This window comes from Salmo trutta, chromosome 25, assembly GCF_901001165.1.
Source record: "Salmo trutta chromosome 25, fSalTru1.1, whole genome shotgun sequence".
Classification (NCBI taxonomy): Eukaryota; Metazoa; Chordata; class Actinopteri; order Salmoniformes; family Salmonidae; genus Salmo; species Salmo trutta.
In genome coordinates, this window is record NC_042981.1 from 26,623,833 (window position 1) to 26,639,804 (window position 15,972).

A 15,972-nucleotide genomic window follows, 5' to 3' on the forward strand; every position below is an offset into this window, starting at 1 on the left:
GAATTAGTCAAATTCAAACATCTCTTCTGTTTTGAAGGACATTTGCAGCCAGTATAAGTACATGGGGAAATCAGGGGAGATGGCAATTGCTTTTACAGAGCCCTATGCTTTGGACACCTGGAATCATTGTTGCAAAATGACAGAGCTTTGCAAAGGTAAATTCCTTCCTACGCATAGCCTTTGCCATGTGCATTTGTAGAATGTTTTGGATTCCAAGAATGTGCCTTTGCCTGCGTGTGGCTTTTCCACTTCAAAATAATGGAGGAATATGCATAATTTCTCTCAGATTCAAAGAAGCATTGATACAAAGTGGCAGATTTATTGGCCGCAGGCTTTGATGAGAACTATTTCAAAGACTTGCTTAACATGGTAAATGTACATGTATCTACCTTGGTACTATTTTCTAAAATCTAATATTGCATCTTCACAATAATAACCGTCTGACTCATGTAACTGAAGCCTGCTGATTAATGACAAGGGTTAATTATCGGACAGCTTTTAGTTTGTAGGTGTTCTGGAACAATGCGTAGCTGATGAGCATGGTGAGACATTGCTCCAGCTCTTTAATGAGCAAACTACCTTTGACAGTATGGTGCAATACCTCAGGCTGCTCACATTAGCCTACCTGCAAAACCATGCAGACTTCTTCAGCCACTTTGTGGAGGCACCCAGTCTCAAGGTTTACTGCACTCAGGTAAGTATGAGTTGCGCTCAATACCATATTGCTATCGTCTCCTGTTTCATTAATATGCTATGGAAGTGTGCCTGGTGCTGCTGATTTTCTCCGTAGACAATTCAACTATGTCCCAAGGAGTTTCTCGCCACTCAAAACTAGTGTCTGAAAGTGTTTTGCTGCTCTCTAGTGACGGTGCAATAAATTAAAGTAAATGGGGGTATTTATTTTTTTATCTAACTAGGCAAGCCAGTTAAGAACAAATGCTTATTTACAATGACAGCCTAACCCGGACGATGCTGGTCCAATTGTGCGCCGCCCTATGAGACTCCCAATCACGGCCGGTTGTGATACAGCCTGGAATCAAACCAGGGTCTGTAGTGACGCCTCTAAGACCGCTGCTCCGCTCTGGAGCCAGGGAACACTCACCGACAATACACTCTTTTGGCAACTGTAATTTGTGATCAAACCCATCAACATTTGTATTGACCACACAGCATGATGTTTCTGAATGGGTAAATACTTACATAATGTCCATTCTTGACTTATCCAGGAAGTGGAAACCATTGCAATGGAGTGTGACCACGTAGATATCCTGGCTCTGTCGGAGGCCTTAGGCGTTAGCATCCACATTGCTTCCATGGGGGGGAGGGGGACAGCGTCTGGCCCACACCATTCCAGAGGGAACCCAGCCTTCCCTACACCTCTACAAAACAGCCCACTACAACATTCTCTACCCACATCATTGCCATTGAGGGGCCTGATAAAGGACTCCACATATCTCAGATTTACAGGTAGTTTAGTGTTAATCTTTTTTTTTTGTAGCATTGTTCTGTAAAATACAATGCATTCAGAGAGTATTCAGACCCCTTGACTTTTCCCACTTTGTTACATTACTTATTCAAAAATTGATTCAAACATCTACATACAATACCCAACAATGACAAAGTGAAAATAGGTTTAGACATTTTTGCAAATGTATTAAATTAAAAAACAAGTACCTTATGTAAATAAGTATTCAGACGCTTTGCAATGAGACTCGAAATTAAACTCAGGTGCATCCTGTTTCCTTGATCATCCTTGATGTTTCTACAACTTGATTGGAGTCCACCTGTCGTAAATTCAATTGATTGGACATGGTTTGGAAAGGCACACACACCTGTCTATAGAAGGTCCCACATTTGACAGTGCATGGCAGAGAAAAAAAACCAAGCCACAAGGTCATAGAAATTGTCCGTAGAGCGTCAAAACAGGATTGTGTCAAGGCACAGATCTGGGGAAGGGTACCAAAAAAATATAATCAGCATTGAAGGTCCCCAAGAGTACAGTGGCCTCCATCATTCTGTTAAGTTCTTATTTTTTCCAGAGTTTTAACCAAGTTTAATTCTGCCCAAAGGTTCTGTACAGCTGTAATTCAGACAGCAAAACATTTCTCACCATCACAGTTATATACATCCCACTTAAGACACGCCTTCTCTCCAATCCTTACATTTTATGGTTCTACAGGAAGCTAATAAAGAGGGTAACAGGATACCAAACCCTTATTACTCCCTTATGGGAATCTGTCCTCACCTCCTGACCTCAACCAGATGTCCATCTGTCTCCCCTGTATCAACACGTTGCTCCTCTCGTCCACCCAACACATTAAAAAGCCATCTGTCTTTCTTCAGAGAACCATTAACTTCTGACATAAAACCCAGTCTAGTTCACTCCTTTGATTCTATGCATCTTTCCTATCATTTACTTAATATCTCAATGTTTAAAGTATAGCCGATCCCAACAATTCATAAATGGAAGACATTTGTAACCACCAAGACTCTTCCTAGAGCTGGCCGCCCGGCCAAACTGAGCAATCGGGGGGGAAAAAGGGTCTTGGTCAGGGAGGTGACCAAGAACCCGATGGTCACTTTGACAGAGCTCCAGAGTTCCTCTGTGGAGATGGGAGAACCTTCCAGAAGGACAACCATCTCTGCAACCAAATCAGGCCTTTATGGTAGAGTGGCCAGACGGAAGCCACTCCTCAGTAAAAGGCACGACAGCCCGCTTGGAGTTTGCCAAAAGGCACCTGAAGGACTCTCAGACCATGAGAAACAAGATTCTCTGGTCTGATGAAACCAAGATTGAACTCTTTGGCCTGAATGCCAAGCATCACTTCTGGAGGAAACCTGGCACCATCCCTACAGTGAAGCATGGTGGTGGCAACATCATGCTGTGGGGATGTTTTTCAGCGGCAGGGACTGGGAGACTAGTCAGGATTGAGGGAAAGATTAACAGAGCAAAGTACAGAGAGATCCTTGATGAAAACCTGCTCCAGAGCGCTCAGGACCTCAGACCAGGGAGAAGGACAACGACCCTCAGCACACAGCCAAGACAACGCAAGAGCGGCTTTCAGGACAAGTCTCTGAATGTCATTGAGTGGCCCTGCCAAAGACCAGACTGGCACACCATCAAGTCACATCTCTGGAGACCTGAAAATAGCTGTGCAGCGACGCTCCCTATCCAACCTGACAGAGCTTGAGAGGATCTGCAGAGAAGAATGCAAGAAACTCCTCAAATACAGGCGTGCCAAGCTTGTAGCGTCATACCCAAGAAGACTCAAGGCTGTAATCACTGCCAAAGGTGCTTCAACAAAGTACTGAGTAAAGGGTCTGAATACTTATGTAAATGTGATTTTTTTTTATACATTTGCAAACATTTCTAAAAACCTGTTTTTGCTTAATCATTGAGGTATTGTGTGTAGATTGACGGGGAAAAAAACAATTTAGTTAATTTTAGAATAAGGCTGTAACGTAACAAAATGTGAAGAAAGTCAAGGGGTCTGAATACTGTACAGTAAATTCAAATGCAGTAAACTCCTCTCCACTTTCTTGAATGTTGCTAAAAATAAAAACAAGACTCTGATATCTCTTAAAATCATTTTATGTGAAAATGTTACAATAATTGCACTGCATTTCCATTTATGAAAATTAAATCTCAGACATTCTAATTGAGATGACACTCATTAACACTACTGCTGCTTTTTCTTTTGTTTCTGTCTTTTTTTCTGATTGGAGACACTGGTCAAGGCCGTTTCCAAACCATGTAGGGGCATGTTGGGCAGGGAGAGCTTACCCATCTGTGTGGGGTACTTGGTCTTCATCACATTCTTGAATACAGGCTGAGAAATCAGGTGTTTCAGGTGCTTCTTCATGCCCTTCACCATCTTGTGCTGCTGCCTGTCGTCCTCCTCGTCCTTCCTCCCCCCTGAAAAAAACAAATGTCACTTATCTATTGATGTAAGTCCCTTTAATGTCTGGGTTTCTCATGAGGCAACCTCCCACTCCTAGATAACTCATTTAATTATGTACAGTCTTACCAAGCAAAACATCATCATCAAGATCCACCTCCAGAGCTTCTGCTGCTTGCTTAAACCAAGAGTTGTGCTGCTTCTCTCTGCTGTTGTGGAACTCAATCTTCTCTATCTTCCTGGCCATGTTGACTCGCTCCTGTTAAGGCAGACAAAACATTGTACCATATGTCATATTATGAAAGAGAAGTAAATATGTGCAGCTCCTTGCTCAGATTGATCATCATGTGATCAAATATAGGTGCCCGGCTAGGTGCCTACCTTGATGGCCGCCATGCACTGGCTCTGTATGGGAAACATGGGAACCTCCTCATCCTTTCCCAGAGCTCTGTAAATTTTCTTGAAGTTCATCATGTCATCTGGCCCAACCAGGAGCAAACTGAGCCCCTCTTTGGTGGCTCGTGCTGTCCTACCACTGCGGTGGACATAAGTCTCTGATGTCCTTGGAACCTGAGACACACAACAATGTTCTTAATTTAAGGAATAACTGTCAGAGACAAAGTATGACAGGTGTCAAAAGGCATACCTGGTAATGAATGACGTGTTGAACATTTGGAATGTCCAGCCCTCTTGCAGCCACATCAGTTGTCAGGAGCACACAGCTGTAAATATCAATGTGTAATATAGTCAACATAGTTTATGGTACAGACAAATCTGCTGACCCACTCAAGGCTAATCCAATTCATAACATTTTACATTTACATTTTAGTCATTTAGCAGACGCTCTTATCCAGAGCGACTTACAGTAGTGAATGCATACATTTCATAATTTTTTTTTCTGTGCTGGCCCCCCGTGGGAATCGAACCCACAACCCTGGTGTTGCAAACACCATGCTCTACCAACTGAGCTACAGGGAAGACTAAACTAAACCGATATGGATAATAACTAGCCTGCAGCATATACATGTCATTTTTCTATGCCTTACCTCTCCCTCTCAGCGAACCTCTCAAGGTTCTTTAGGCGCTGCTTCTGGTGCATGTTGGCATGCAGTGGCAGTGGAGTACGGTCCAGGATGACCAGCAGAGAGTTAAGCCGCTTGATGCAGTCAATACTGTTGGCAAACACCATAGTCCGGCCTGGATACTGGAGCAGGAAGTAGTACAGGAAGAAATCCTTCTCTTCCTTTTCACAGTGTATCCGTGTCTCAGTCAGGGTCTCGACTGTAGCCTCCTTCCGGGTCAGATCAATGACTTTAGGCTTGGACCTGATCCCCACTTTCTCCATAAGGACCTCCAGCTTGCTTCTCTGGTCCACCTTCTTGGCCTTCTTCTGCAAGACGCGGGTGGGCAAGCTGTGGGCCATGGTCAGGGTGGCAGAGAACACAAATGTCTGCCTCTTTGGGTTGAACTGGACAGTGTTCAGCATCTCCAGCAGACTTTCCAGCTCAGCAAAATGGCCTCTTTCCACCATGCGGTCTGCTTCGTCAATGACTAGGCACCTATGAAAAAATAAAATCATGCCTGGTATGGAGCAAAAATTGTACTTTCCAGGCCAGATATGGACAAACATTTGCATTGAACATGCATTATACCAACTATTTAAACACTACTGATTACATTGACGCTACCAAAACAAACTGCTTTAGCTCACATCCTGACTTCTTACTGTTTACTTGTATGTGCTGTGTAGATAATTCAGCTTTTAGTTGCCAAGTACAGCCTACATGTAATGTAAAGTCATAAAACTACACATTTTGTATTTTATATACCTTAGCTGCCTTAGGTTGACCAGATGTGGATGCCTCTCTTTGATCATCTCCCACAGGCGTCCTGGAGTAGCAATGATGATCTCAGGTCTCCGTTTCAGCATCCTGATCTGTTTCTGCTGAGCCATTCCACCGACCACAATCGCTGTTTTTATACCTGCACACAGGAACACATCAGTTGAATCTATTCATTTAAATAGCTTTGTGAAATCTCATTCAAATCAGATTCTTGAAAGCCCACACCTACTTCATGAATAGGGTTATCACATTTTTTACGAATCAGTGGTTTCTCACAGCCTTTCGCACTCACCAGTAAACTTGGCCACAGCATCAATGTGATGTTTCACCTGTACAGCCAGCTCTCTGGTAGGGCAGAGAACCAATCCTAACAATGGCTGTTTCTCACTAGCTTTCAGAGTATCATCTTCTTCTGCTGTGTTGTCAAAGTCAAACTCCATATTCTCAATGACTTTGACGCACCCTATCTTTTCAGAGTCACTCTCATCCTCGTTCTCCTGATATATTTCTTCATCATCCTCCTCCTCAATTGTTTTTTCATCACCCTCCTCAATGATTTCTTTGTTATCAGCAGCATTGTCTTCCTCTGCTACATCTTCACTCCCCTGCTCTTCCTGCTCTGTGGTTTCATCAGTGCAGGCCTCTTTAGACTCAGCACTGGTCTTTGGAGCTGGCTCAGTGACCTCGTTGCTGGTGTCCATGGAAATATCTCTCTCAGTCTCTACAGATTCTTCCACAGTTGGCAGGTACAAGCTTTCCACCTGTGTTCCTGGCTCAGTCTGGCCTTCCGTCCCCCCCTCACTTTCATCTACTCCCTTCTTCCACTCCAGGATATGATGGATCATGGGGATGCCAAAAGACAGCGTCTTACCACTACCCGTCTCGGCTGCCCCAACAATGTCCATATGGTCTCTGATAGCAGGTGGCAATGCCAAAGCTTGAATGGCTGTGGGTGATCCGAACCCTAGACTGCTCAGTGCCTTCAACACTTGGTCAGGGACAAACAGATCCTTCCACGCTGTCACATCTGAGTTTTGGTCAGAGCCAGAGCGTTCCGCATTGGTCCAATTATTTGCTTTCTTTTTGGAGAGTTTCGACATTTTGCCTTGAGGGGGAAACTCTGGGACTGTCAGCTTTTCTACCTTTATTTTCTTTTTCCTCTTTTTCTTATTTTTGCCATCAGTCTTTGTATTGTTTGATTGTGGCTGAGCATCCTCAGGACACGTAACAGCATCTTGTGAGACAGCCCCTGAAGAAACTTTCTCCTTTTCCTCCTTGACCACAACGTTCTCTGAAGCATTTTCAAGGATTTGGACTTCGTCCCTCACCTCCTCACTTTTCACTTTACTGTCCGTAGAAACGTCATCCTGTGTGGTTGGATCATTTTGTTGGGCTGTTTTCTTTTTATTCTTCTTCCTAGCTGGTTTTTCGGATATTTCATTTTTGTCACTACCTCCCTCACATACCTCGTCCTGTTTCCCTCCATCCTTATCTCCCTCACTAGCCTTTCTTTTCTTAGCTTTTTTCTTTTCTTTTCTTTCTTCTCTCTTCTTTTTATCTTTTTCTGCTTTAGCTTCTGCTTTAGCTTCTTCCTTGGCAGAGTCTATCAGGCAGTAGTCTGTCAGCTCCTCAAAACAGACCAGTCCCCCCATGCCCTCTTCTGAAAAGAGACTGGGGTCCAGTTCTACTGCTTTCCAGCTGCCCTTCACATGGATCCCCCGTTTGGCTGACTTCGGCCGAGAGAAAGGGCGCATATTTTTCATCTGGCTCCTGTTGGGCTTCATTTTCTATGAATAGAAAACAGTTCCATAGTTAATATGATTAGGACTACATTCATGATTAACAGTAAAATGAACAATTCTGTGTGTTCCAATTAGATATTTTGATCTTAGTACAGTACAAAGCGCAGGCTGGATTGTTACAAAATTTGTCCTTATACCAAAGCGTGTTGCTGAAGTAGCTAGCCATTAGCAAACTAGCTAGCTATGATGACAACAAACGCATCAGTTGTAACTAGCAGCTACTGGTAGATAAAACCCCTTGAATTGCTGTATTCTAACTGGTACGTGCTATAGCGGGTGAAAAAATATATAATAAAGGAAACTATTCAACATCTAAGTCATTGAAAGGTGTAGCCAAGCTAGCCAGTGTGACATATTAGCTAGAACAACGTCAGCATGGTAGCTAGCTATTTTATAGCTGTCCACATGAAACACTCTGCACAACAAATTAATTCATATTTAGTACAGTTCCACGAAATATAGCTGCATAAACAGATCAACAAATAAATTAACAACCTTTGACTGTTCACAGGAATTTCCTCCGATAAGGATAAATCACACGACTTGATTGGACTCACATATGACACGAGGACGCAGCCATGGCATTTGTGATCACGTGGTTTGAAAAACTTTATTAGTAACCATTCAGCTTGAACAGAGATCAGTGTTGTTGGAATGTGTGTCTGAAGTGATGGAGAATATATCATTGACAAAGCAGATCTTACATACTACATATGAAAAGGTTATCTATAATGTAACATTATTTGGACTCTAACGTTGGTCATATTTGCTTCATTTTTTAGATAATATGTGATACATGCCTTTAATTTAAGGACTCGTGTTCAGGTTACAGTCTTTATATTAGGAATATCACCAAACCAGTTGAATATCTGTTCACCTTTTAATACATACAAATTGAACATATTACATGTACAACACCTCTCCAGATACCAAATACATAGTACTCTTTACAGTCAGTTTTTGGTGGGGTCAATCACTCGGCCCATGAACAACAAGCTGTTAGTGGCCTCATGGTAAATAAAAAAGAAGAATGGTCGGTTGACGATGAAGGAAGAGGGTAAGGCATATCCAGTGATGGCGCCTTCTGTGGCAGCGGCTGCAGTGGTGCCTCTCTCATCCACCTCGATCACTGCCTTGTGCAACACCTGCAACCAAATTATCATTGCAATAATATGTTATTTGTTATTAATTTAATTATATATTTCTCAATTGATACAGATGGAAATTGGTTAAGGCCTGTTAATCCAACTGACCTCTGACACCTTCAGGCCTGGGTCTTTGCTCAACCTAGTGAGATTAGCGGTGTCATGGAAGATACTGGATATGCCCAAATCTGGAAGGATGCTGTGCATGGCGTAAGATTGCTCCATCTTGAACTTGGGCAGTTGAACTTCCAGTTTCCTGTGAAATAACAGACAACTTTCATACAATACAAAACACTGCTTACAAAAACCAATGGAATTTTGCAATGTTTCATCACAAAATACACTTGACTTTTCTATTTACATTTTTTTCAGGTTTTTGATCCAGCTGAAGAATCTCTTAGCTGTGATCTCATCATCTATTGTGGTATAATCCAGGCCTTTGTTGGGTAGCAGAATAAGCATTGAAACGCCCTCCCGGTATGGTAGCTTCAGCACCTTGGCTTTCAGGGGAATGTCATCCATTGTGTAGAACTTATCCTCCATTCTAAACATCATGGGCACCTGGACAATGTTGTAGTTGTCAATAAAGAAGCGTCCATTTTCTGTGTGATTGGGGTTGAAGGGCATCTGCCATTCACCTAAGTTCCAAATATGACAAGGCATATTTATTAGGAAGAAAATGTGTTATTTTAGGCAATGCAATTTAACATTGAAAATTAAATGTATTAAAACATGGGTCTACCATAATTGTATCCCATCAGTATATCTTTAAATACGATTTTATCAGTATATCTTTAAATAAGATATACTGATAGGATACAATTATGGTAGACCCAAGTCTAAACTAAACATACTAACCAGTAAAATGTAATGTTTTTTAAGTGATATGGTGAAACTGCTTAAATCAGAGAATGCATGACATAGCTGCTCACCCTGAAAGAAAATGGTGTTGATGAGCATGAGTTGGGTGAGTGGATCCAAGTTAGAGACCACCTCCTTGACTTTGTTACCAGTCTTTCTCATTATGTAGTCATTGATCAGGGCAACGCTAGCTTTTCTATCTGCAAAGTCAACATTGTTGATGTCAGCGTTGAAGAATTTCTTGATCTGGTCACTGTAGTCTCTCTCTACCTCAAAAGTTAGGCGGACGAAGAGGGCGGTGCTCTGGTCAAATTTCAATGATCCATCTTGTGTGATGTTCCCTTGGAGGTGTTGGAAGAGTTCTGGAATTATGTCTGGCTGGTTCACCCGATCTAGGTGGGCCAGGTTGAGCCCCTTCACTATCTGGTCTCGTGTGGGACCCTGTGCTGCCATGGAGAGGGTGGCAAAAGCTGTGGATATGCTCAGGGGTGAGAAAAATATGTTTTTATCATGGTAACCTGCAATCTTTCTGTAGAGATTCATGGCAAAGTCCATGTTCTTGTAGGTCAGGTCTGTGATGTTGGGGCTCCGCTCTTGAGTTTGGTAGACAGGGGTGATGGTGCAGACATAGGTCAGGAGGAAAAGGAGTCCCACCATTATCATAGTTCTTTGGTGACTTATTTGATCCAACCTGCAATAGTACTTATAAGTCCTATGGGCAAATTGCAAGAGATAGGTTTGGAATCAATTACTAATGCATTGTATCAGGACTCATACACAAAGTAAACTGAGGCAGAAAAAAGTTCAATTGAGTAATTTCTAAATACATTTGTTTGCTATTTAGGGGCTTCAAAAATCACAACTCCCAAATAAGATTGTCACATTTCGACAAAATAACAATGTATATCTTATCTAATATACCTACATATACTATTACAAATAGTTATATCCTTCTCAATAACAGACCTACCTTTCAGCTTGGGTATCAGCAAGATATGTCAAAACCCTCCATTTACTATTTGGGGAGACAAAGTGCAAGTGTGCCTTTAGGGTTATCTATTAACTATGGGCTAGGGTTACTCAAACTGGTCAAGTCTGTTATTTTGGTTTATTTAACAATTAAAGTAAGCACTTTCAAAAGTGGAAATGATTAAACTTGAACAAATTAGGACAATTATTTAATTAAACAATTCAGCCATGGTTATAGATCAATGAAGCAAGATTCCATAGACTTCAGTAGGAGCAAATATAATTTTATTCCTGGAACGAAAAGTTTTAGATACAGCAAAGGAATGAGCATGATGTAATAACATGGTGTTGTGGAGTATAACAAACATTTGATTGTTTAGTGCCTATTGAAGAATGTCAAGAAGTGAAAATTATGCAATCATAAAAAACACAAAGCATTGCGTCATCACAACTGTAGTAAAAATGTTTTTCTCCAATAAATACGAGAATAATTTCAAGAATAGATTGAAATCAAGGAATTAGCAGAGAAGTCAACTTTGAGCACATCTCAAACTTTACATGGGATATTACTGTACTGTAGTTCTATTTTAATGGGGGGGGGGAATCATGTGTAATACATGCTTTGAACTGGCACATCCGAACTGGACAATTCCATGTAAACACAATAATTGTTAGCGACATTGATCATTTTACTAAAAGTGTTTATCTATACTACTTTAAAAAAAAAATCAGTTTGTGAACCATGGTGGTGGCCTGGGTGCTTAATAAAATAGCTGTGGCAAATCAGATCAGCCCTTTAAAATAACCCACACTACATAATGCTGTTTATATAACATGTTTCTTTTCATGATGCACTAATACAGCTAATAATGAATTCACCTCACTACTGGATACCAATCTATTGTTTTTTATTTTTTTTTAGGGAAATGGTGACCTCTTACAAGACCCAAGTGAAAGAAGACAAGAGACTATGATGGTCTTTATCAAACCAATGGTCCCATGTAGCACTCCCATACTGAAGGCTAGAGGATTATCCTAGGTAATTCCTGTCTGTAACACACCTCACCATTGTGCCCATCTACCACACACACCTCGGCACAGTAGGCTCCATTAAGACCCCTCCCAGAGGAAAATAACATGCGTAGGAATAAAAAAAACAACACAAATTAGACAAAGAAGGCGCTGTGGTAGAAAGGCCATCACAGGCTTCAAATAACTGCATCGTCCCTCCTCCCGGCCTCAGCGTCACTTGTGTTAGATGAGACTAGTGCTTTTTTAATTGTTGTTATTTTCTTCTCTACAACCTGTCAGCAAACTAGCCAAGAGAGCCGTGTCAACCTTCTGGCAGGCCATAATGTTCGCTCATGGGAAGAGTTAGAGGAGGGGATGAGGTTTCCCCATGATGGGGGTACCAGCCAAGGCAGGTAGTAGTCAACGTAGGCTTCTGTTGGACCTCCCTCCACCTTACTGGCTGCGTTTGGCTTGTGCATCCTCCTCTGTGCCACTCTTCCCGGATTCTGGAAAATATGAGGGAGGGTAGCATTCGCTCTTTGAGTTTGAGTCTCAACCTATTAGCGCAATTCATAAGGTAGTACTCCAAATATTACTGTATGTACTCATTTCCCCCTTACCTGTGCTTTCTGTAGATTGTTGAGGTGAAGTGGGCTGAGCCAGCTGTTGGGACTGTCTACATGGTAAACAGAGTGGATTTACAGGTTAGCGTTGCCTAGTCCAGGTCTTTTTTATAACCACACACACACAGCCATGCACACATAGACACAAACAGAATAATATTCCAAAGGTTACAGCACTCACCTGTCAAAGTAGGCTTGTCTCCTCCTTCGCAGTTCCTCGGCTGAGAGTTTCTCACTCTGAGGTGCTCCCCCTGCAATACTCCCTGGTGCCTGGTCTGACGATGTTGTCTTGGCAACAAGCCCCCTTTTCAACATTGACTTATCGCTCATTACTGGGCCTAGGCAGACAAAGACAAAATGACAGATATTAGTGTGGAGATACTTTTTTTAAATCACATTGTCATACATGATGCAAATTGCATAATGACTGTGTTAGCAGTCTGTTCATATATACAGGTCTAAATCAGCAAATGTATCATGAATCGATTTTGTGTGTGATATTCTGGGTGATTTTGTAACGGTTGCTTACCCAATATAGCCTTACCCTGCATGCTGAGCTGTATTGCCCTGCGAAGGTCAGCCTCTTCATCCTCCACCTCCATGTCCTGTCTACTCAGGGCCAGGGCCTTCCTCAGCTCCTCCTCATCCTCTTCCACCACCCCCTCTTCCACGCCAGGGCCTGTCTCCAGCACACTATCCTGCCCTGATGATCTGCTACTCAGAGTGAAAAGAATTGTGGGGGTTAATTCTCTCCCCTTAGCAAATATAAATTACTTGAGATGTTTGAGATGTTACAAAATCTGACAGTATGGGGGAATGGTGGTCATTTGTGATCTGGAGCCTACTCTTTCTCTCTTACCCCATGCCACTACTCAACTGAGCCTCGTTCTCTCCAATCAGCTTTGGTCTCTCTTGCTGCTGCACCTTCATGATCCCCAGTATCTGCTCTGCGTCACACCCTGGGAGATTTCCTCGGATCACAAATATGGAATACCCTGCAAAAAGACAGGCCTTCTTTGACCAACTAGCAAATCTGAGAAATAAACAGCACAATAATATAAACAAGGAAAATCATATATGTCAGGTTGTTTTACCTTCTTGCTGTAACTGTGCAAGGAAGAGGGCTAGGTATGTGTCTGATATCAGCTCTGGTCCAGTCAATAATGAATTCAAATTAAACCACTGCAATGACAAATAGGGTTAAATCATGAGGCTATATCATCTGTCCCAGATGTCTGAAGTGAAATCAATTATAAATGATAAAAGTGTATTTATTTTAATTTTTATCACAACTTATACCTGTTGCCCAAGTTTTCGTATTGTAAACCAGTGCTCCTTGTAGTTGCATATAAATGCCTTTTCATTTCTGAAACAAGAGGACATTATTTCAATTGATGTGCCAAGAGGATATAAACCAACCAATAAATTCATAAAATTTCAAGGTAGGAATTTGAAGATTTGTATCACATCCAGTGTGTTTTTACATTGGGTTTATCATAAGCCTCTGGTACTCTCGACTGTTGAAGAGGGTCAGCTCCAAACCCCACACTGATAATGCATTGCTGATAACCTGATGGAGAAACCACAGAATAGTGTTATCATGAGGTAATCTTGATATGCTGATTTTGAATAATTCCACTTTTTCCATCCCTCAATCCCAAATATTATGATTATTATGTGTTCATTGGTTGCACTAATTCCACTGTTTGTTTACACAACCTGGGGTGCGTTCAGTTCGGCTCAGCGTTTTCTATGTTGAGTGACAGTTTGTACTGAACAACACGTTTCCCCAAAACGGTGCGCACTGTTCTTCAACAGCCTTTGTGGTACGTTTGCTCCCATTTGATGGGTGCTGCGAGGTGTGGCTTGATCAATATATAATATATATTTTGAAAATTTGACCTTTATTTAACTAGGCAAGTCAGTTAAGAACAAATTGTAATTTACAATGATGGCCAAAACCGAATGATGTTGGGCCAATTGTGTGCCGCAATATGGGCCTCCCAATCACAGCCAGATCAGATGTGATTCAGACTGGATTCGAACCAGGGACTGTAGTGACACCTTTTGCACTGAGATGCAGTGCCTTAGACTGCTACGCCACTTGGGAGCCCAATATGGATATGAGATCATTTGAAATGGCAAAACTTGTGCAGAACACCATGCACAATCTTCCTCTGGGCCACCATAATCACACCTTTCTTCAACTGGTCATTCAGTACAGTACCGTTTCCGTTGAATTAAACGTTGAACACCACACCCGTTTCAAGCATTCATTATGTAACCCTGAAGGCACTGCATGCAGAATTTTTTTATTTAACTAGGCAAGTCAGTTAAGAACAAATTCTTATTTACAGTGACGGCCTACCCCGGCCAAACCCGGAAGACGCTGGGTCAATTGTGCGCAGCCCTATGGGACTCCCAATCACGGCCGGATGTGATACAACCTGGATATGATACAGCCTGGAAACGTTTGTGACTTTATTTGTATATAATGTTACCATGAGGATCAGGATACATTCATTATCAGATAAATTGTTCATATATTTCAACTTATAATGCATGATAGTTGGCTTTGTTACTCACTTGTATAGAAAAGAAACCACTGTCATCCATGTTACCAGATGGTTGCTGCAAATACATACAAATAAAGAGCATTAGCTCACATTCTAAAAGCCACTAATAAATTGCTGTATGTATCATAACAAGTCCAAGAACCGTCCTTCACCTGTAAAAACGTTATGTACTCCTCACTACCTATACCACCCTCTGCCATCCTCATCCTTTCCTCCTCATCCAGTTGATGGGCAATGGACGATAGGTCAACGGGAGTAAAATACTCGCCTTGCAGAAGGTTGTTAAGGCAATGCTGAGCACACAGGGAGCCCTCTTGCTGTAAATAGGAATGAATGCATAAATCACACCTGTACCAGGAACTGCTAGGAAACGAGTCAACAGCAGCTACTTAGCTGGCTAGTTAACGTACAACGTACAAATAATTCGCACATTATTACCAGTTCAAAGTAGATAACGTTATATAGATAGGTTACACGAATATGTTAACTAGCTAGCCAGGTCTAGTAAAAGTTGAGACAAGTTGGAAACTGGGACAAAGATAACTTATCAGATAGCTAGGTTAGCTATCAATAGCAAGCTGGGTAGTAATATGGCAAACCCCTCCAGCTACTTCAGATGTAAATTTGTGCAATTTAGCTAGCAAGCTACTTTAAAACGAGCGTAATGCACACTGTGAACTGAATAATAGAAAGAAAACAGACACGCTTACTTTCTCATGAAAGATGGACTCCATGTTTAAATTTACATCAGACTCTGACCTTCGACCATGCTGGGTTCAGGACGGAACAGCCAATCAGCTCGCAGTATTCGTTTGTTATTGTTTACACACGCTATATCGATTTTTGCGATACAGACATAACACGAATATATATAACAAGACACGTCTTAGTGTAAAATCAGATTAATTCATACTACCTGTGTATTATATATAGTTTGCATTTATTTTAATTCAACAGTTTGAGGCAAGATCAGAGATATTGGAGAAAGGCAATGACTGGTGAAACATAAGGCCCCATTCAGCAGACTGTCTTTCAATCGCCTTCCCGTTGTCATGCTGCGTCACGCGGTTGCTAAGCTAATCGTCACGCAATCCCTTCTCAAAATCAGGGTATTAGTTGATAAACATGCCGATTTTCTTCGAAATTATGTAATGTCACGATTCTAATGCTATACGATATTACAGCGAACAAGTTAATTATCTCGGAAAATATGTGTAATGTTGTACTTCTTGTTCATGAAAT

The 15,972-nt window shown here is 41.7% G+C and overlaps 3 protein-coding genes and 1 pseudogene across 5 annotated transcripts; all 4 read right to left on the minus strand.

Moving 5' to 3' along the window:
• Window positions 1–1,646, minus strand: part of LOC115162657 (ankyrin repeat and SOCS box protein 2-like) — a 28,461-nt pseudogene extending 26,815 nt beyond the window's left edge.
• Window positions 1,647–3,576: 1,930 nt separating this feature from the next.
• ddx24 (DEAD (Asp-Glu-Ala-Asp) box helicase 24) lies at window positions 3,577–8,252 on the minus strand. Of its 2 annotated transcripts, none has more exons than XM_029713431.1 (8): window positions 8,103–8,252; window positions 6,036–7,530; window positions 5,729–5,882; window positions 4,946–5,458; window positions 4,546–4,621; window positions 4,281–4,469; window positions 4,029–4,158; window positions 3,577–3,916 (listed from the first exon to the last, which is right to left on the minus strand). In XM_029713431.1, the coding sequence occupies exons 1-8, from the start codon at window positions 8,229–8,231 to the stop codon at window positions 3,681–3,683; spliced, it is 2,922 nt and encodes a 973-aa protein (XP_029569291.1). In that variant the 5' UTR covers window positions 8,232–8,252; the 3' UTR covers window positions 3,577–3,680. The 2 variants fall into 2 exon arrangements, with proteins under 2 accessions (XP_029569291.1, XP_029569292.1); XM_029713432.1 differs by having other exon boundaries at window positions 8,041–8,149.
• Window positions 8,253–8,411: 159 nt separating this feature from the next.
• Window positions 8,412–10,596, minus strand: serpina10b (serpin peptidase inhibitor, clade A (alpha-1 antiproteinase, antitrypsin), member 10b). Its single transcript, XM_029713433.1, has 5 exons — window positions 10,522–10,596; window positions 9,623–10,263; window positions 9,052–9,328; window positions 8,799–8,946; window positions 8,412–8,690 (listed from the first exon to the last, which is right to left on the minus strand). Exons 2-5 carry the CDS (start codon window positions 10,212–10,214, stop codon window positions 8,499–8,501), a joined length of 1,209 nt encoding a protein of 402 aa, XP_029569293.1. The 5' UTR covers window positions 10,215–10,263; window positions 10,522–10,596; the 3' UTR covers window positions 8,412–8,498.
• A 192-nt stretch (window positions 10,597–10,788) lies between these two features.
• Window positions 10,789–15,476, minus strand: atxn3 (ataxin 3). Of its 2 annotated transcripts, none has more exons than XM_029713435.1 (11): window positions 15,441–15,476; window positions 14,883–15,047; window positions 14,741–14,785; window positions 13,639–13,724; window positions 13,454–13,520; window positions 13,249–13,336; window positions 13,014–13,149; window positions 12,684–12,868; window positions 12,336–12,492; window positions 12,152–12,207; window positions 10,789–12,037 (listed from the first exon to the last, which is right to left on the minus strand). In XM_029713435.1, exons 1-11 carry the CDS (start codon window positions 15,462–15,464, stop codon window positions 11,985–11,987), a joined length of 1,062 nt encoding a protein of 353 aa, XP_029569295.1. In that variant the 5' UTR covers window positions 15,465–15,476; the 3' UTR covers window positions 10,789–11,984. The 2 variants fall into 2 exon arrangements, with proteins under 2 accessions (XP_029569295.1, XP_029569296.1); XM_029713436.1 differs by having other exon boundaries at window positions 12,699–12,868; window positions 15,441–15,464.
• Between the last annotated feature and the right edge of the window lie 496 nt (window positions 15,477–15,972).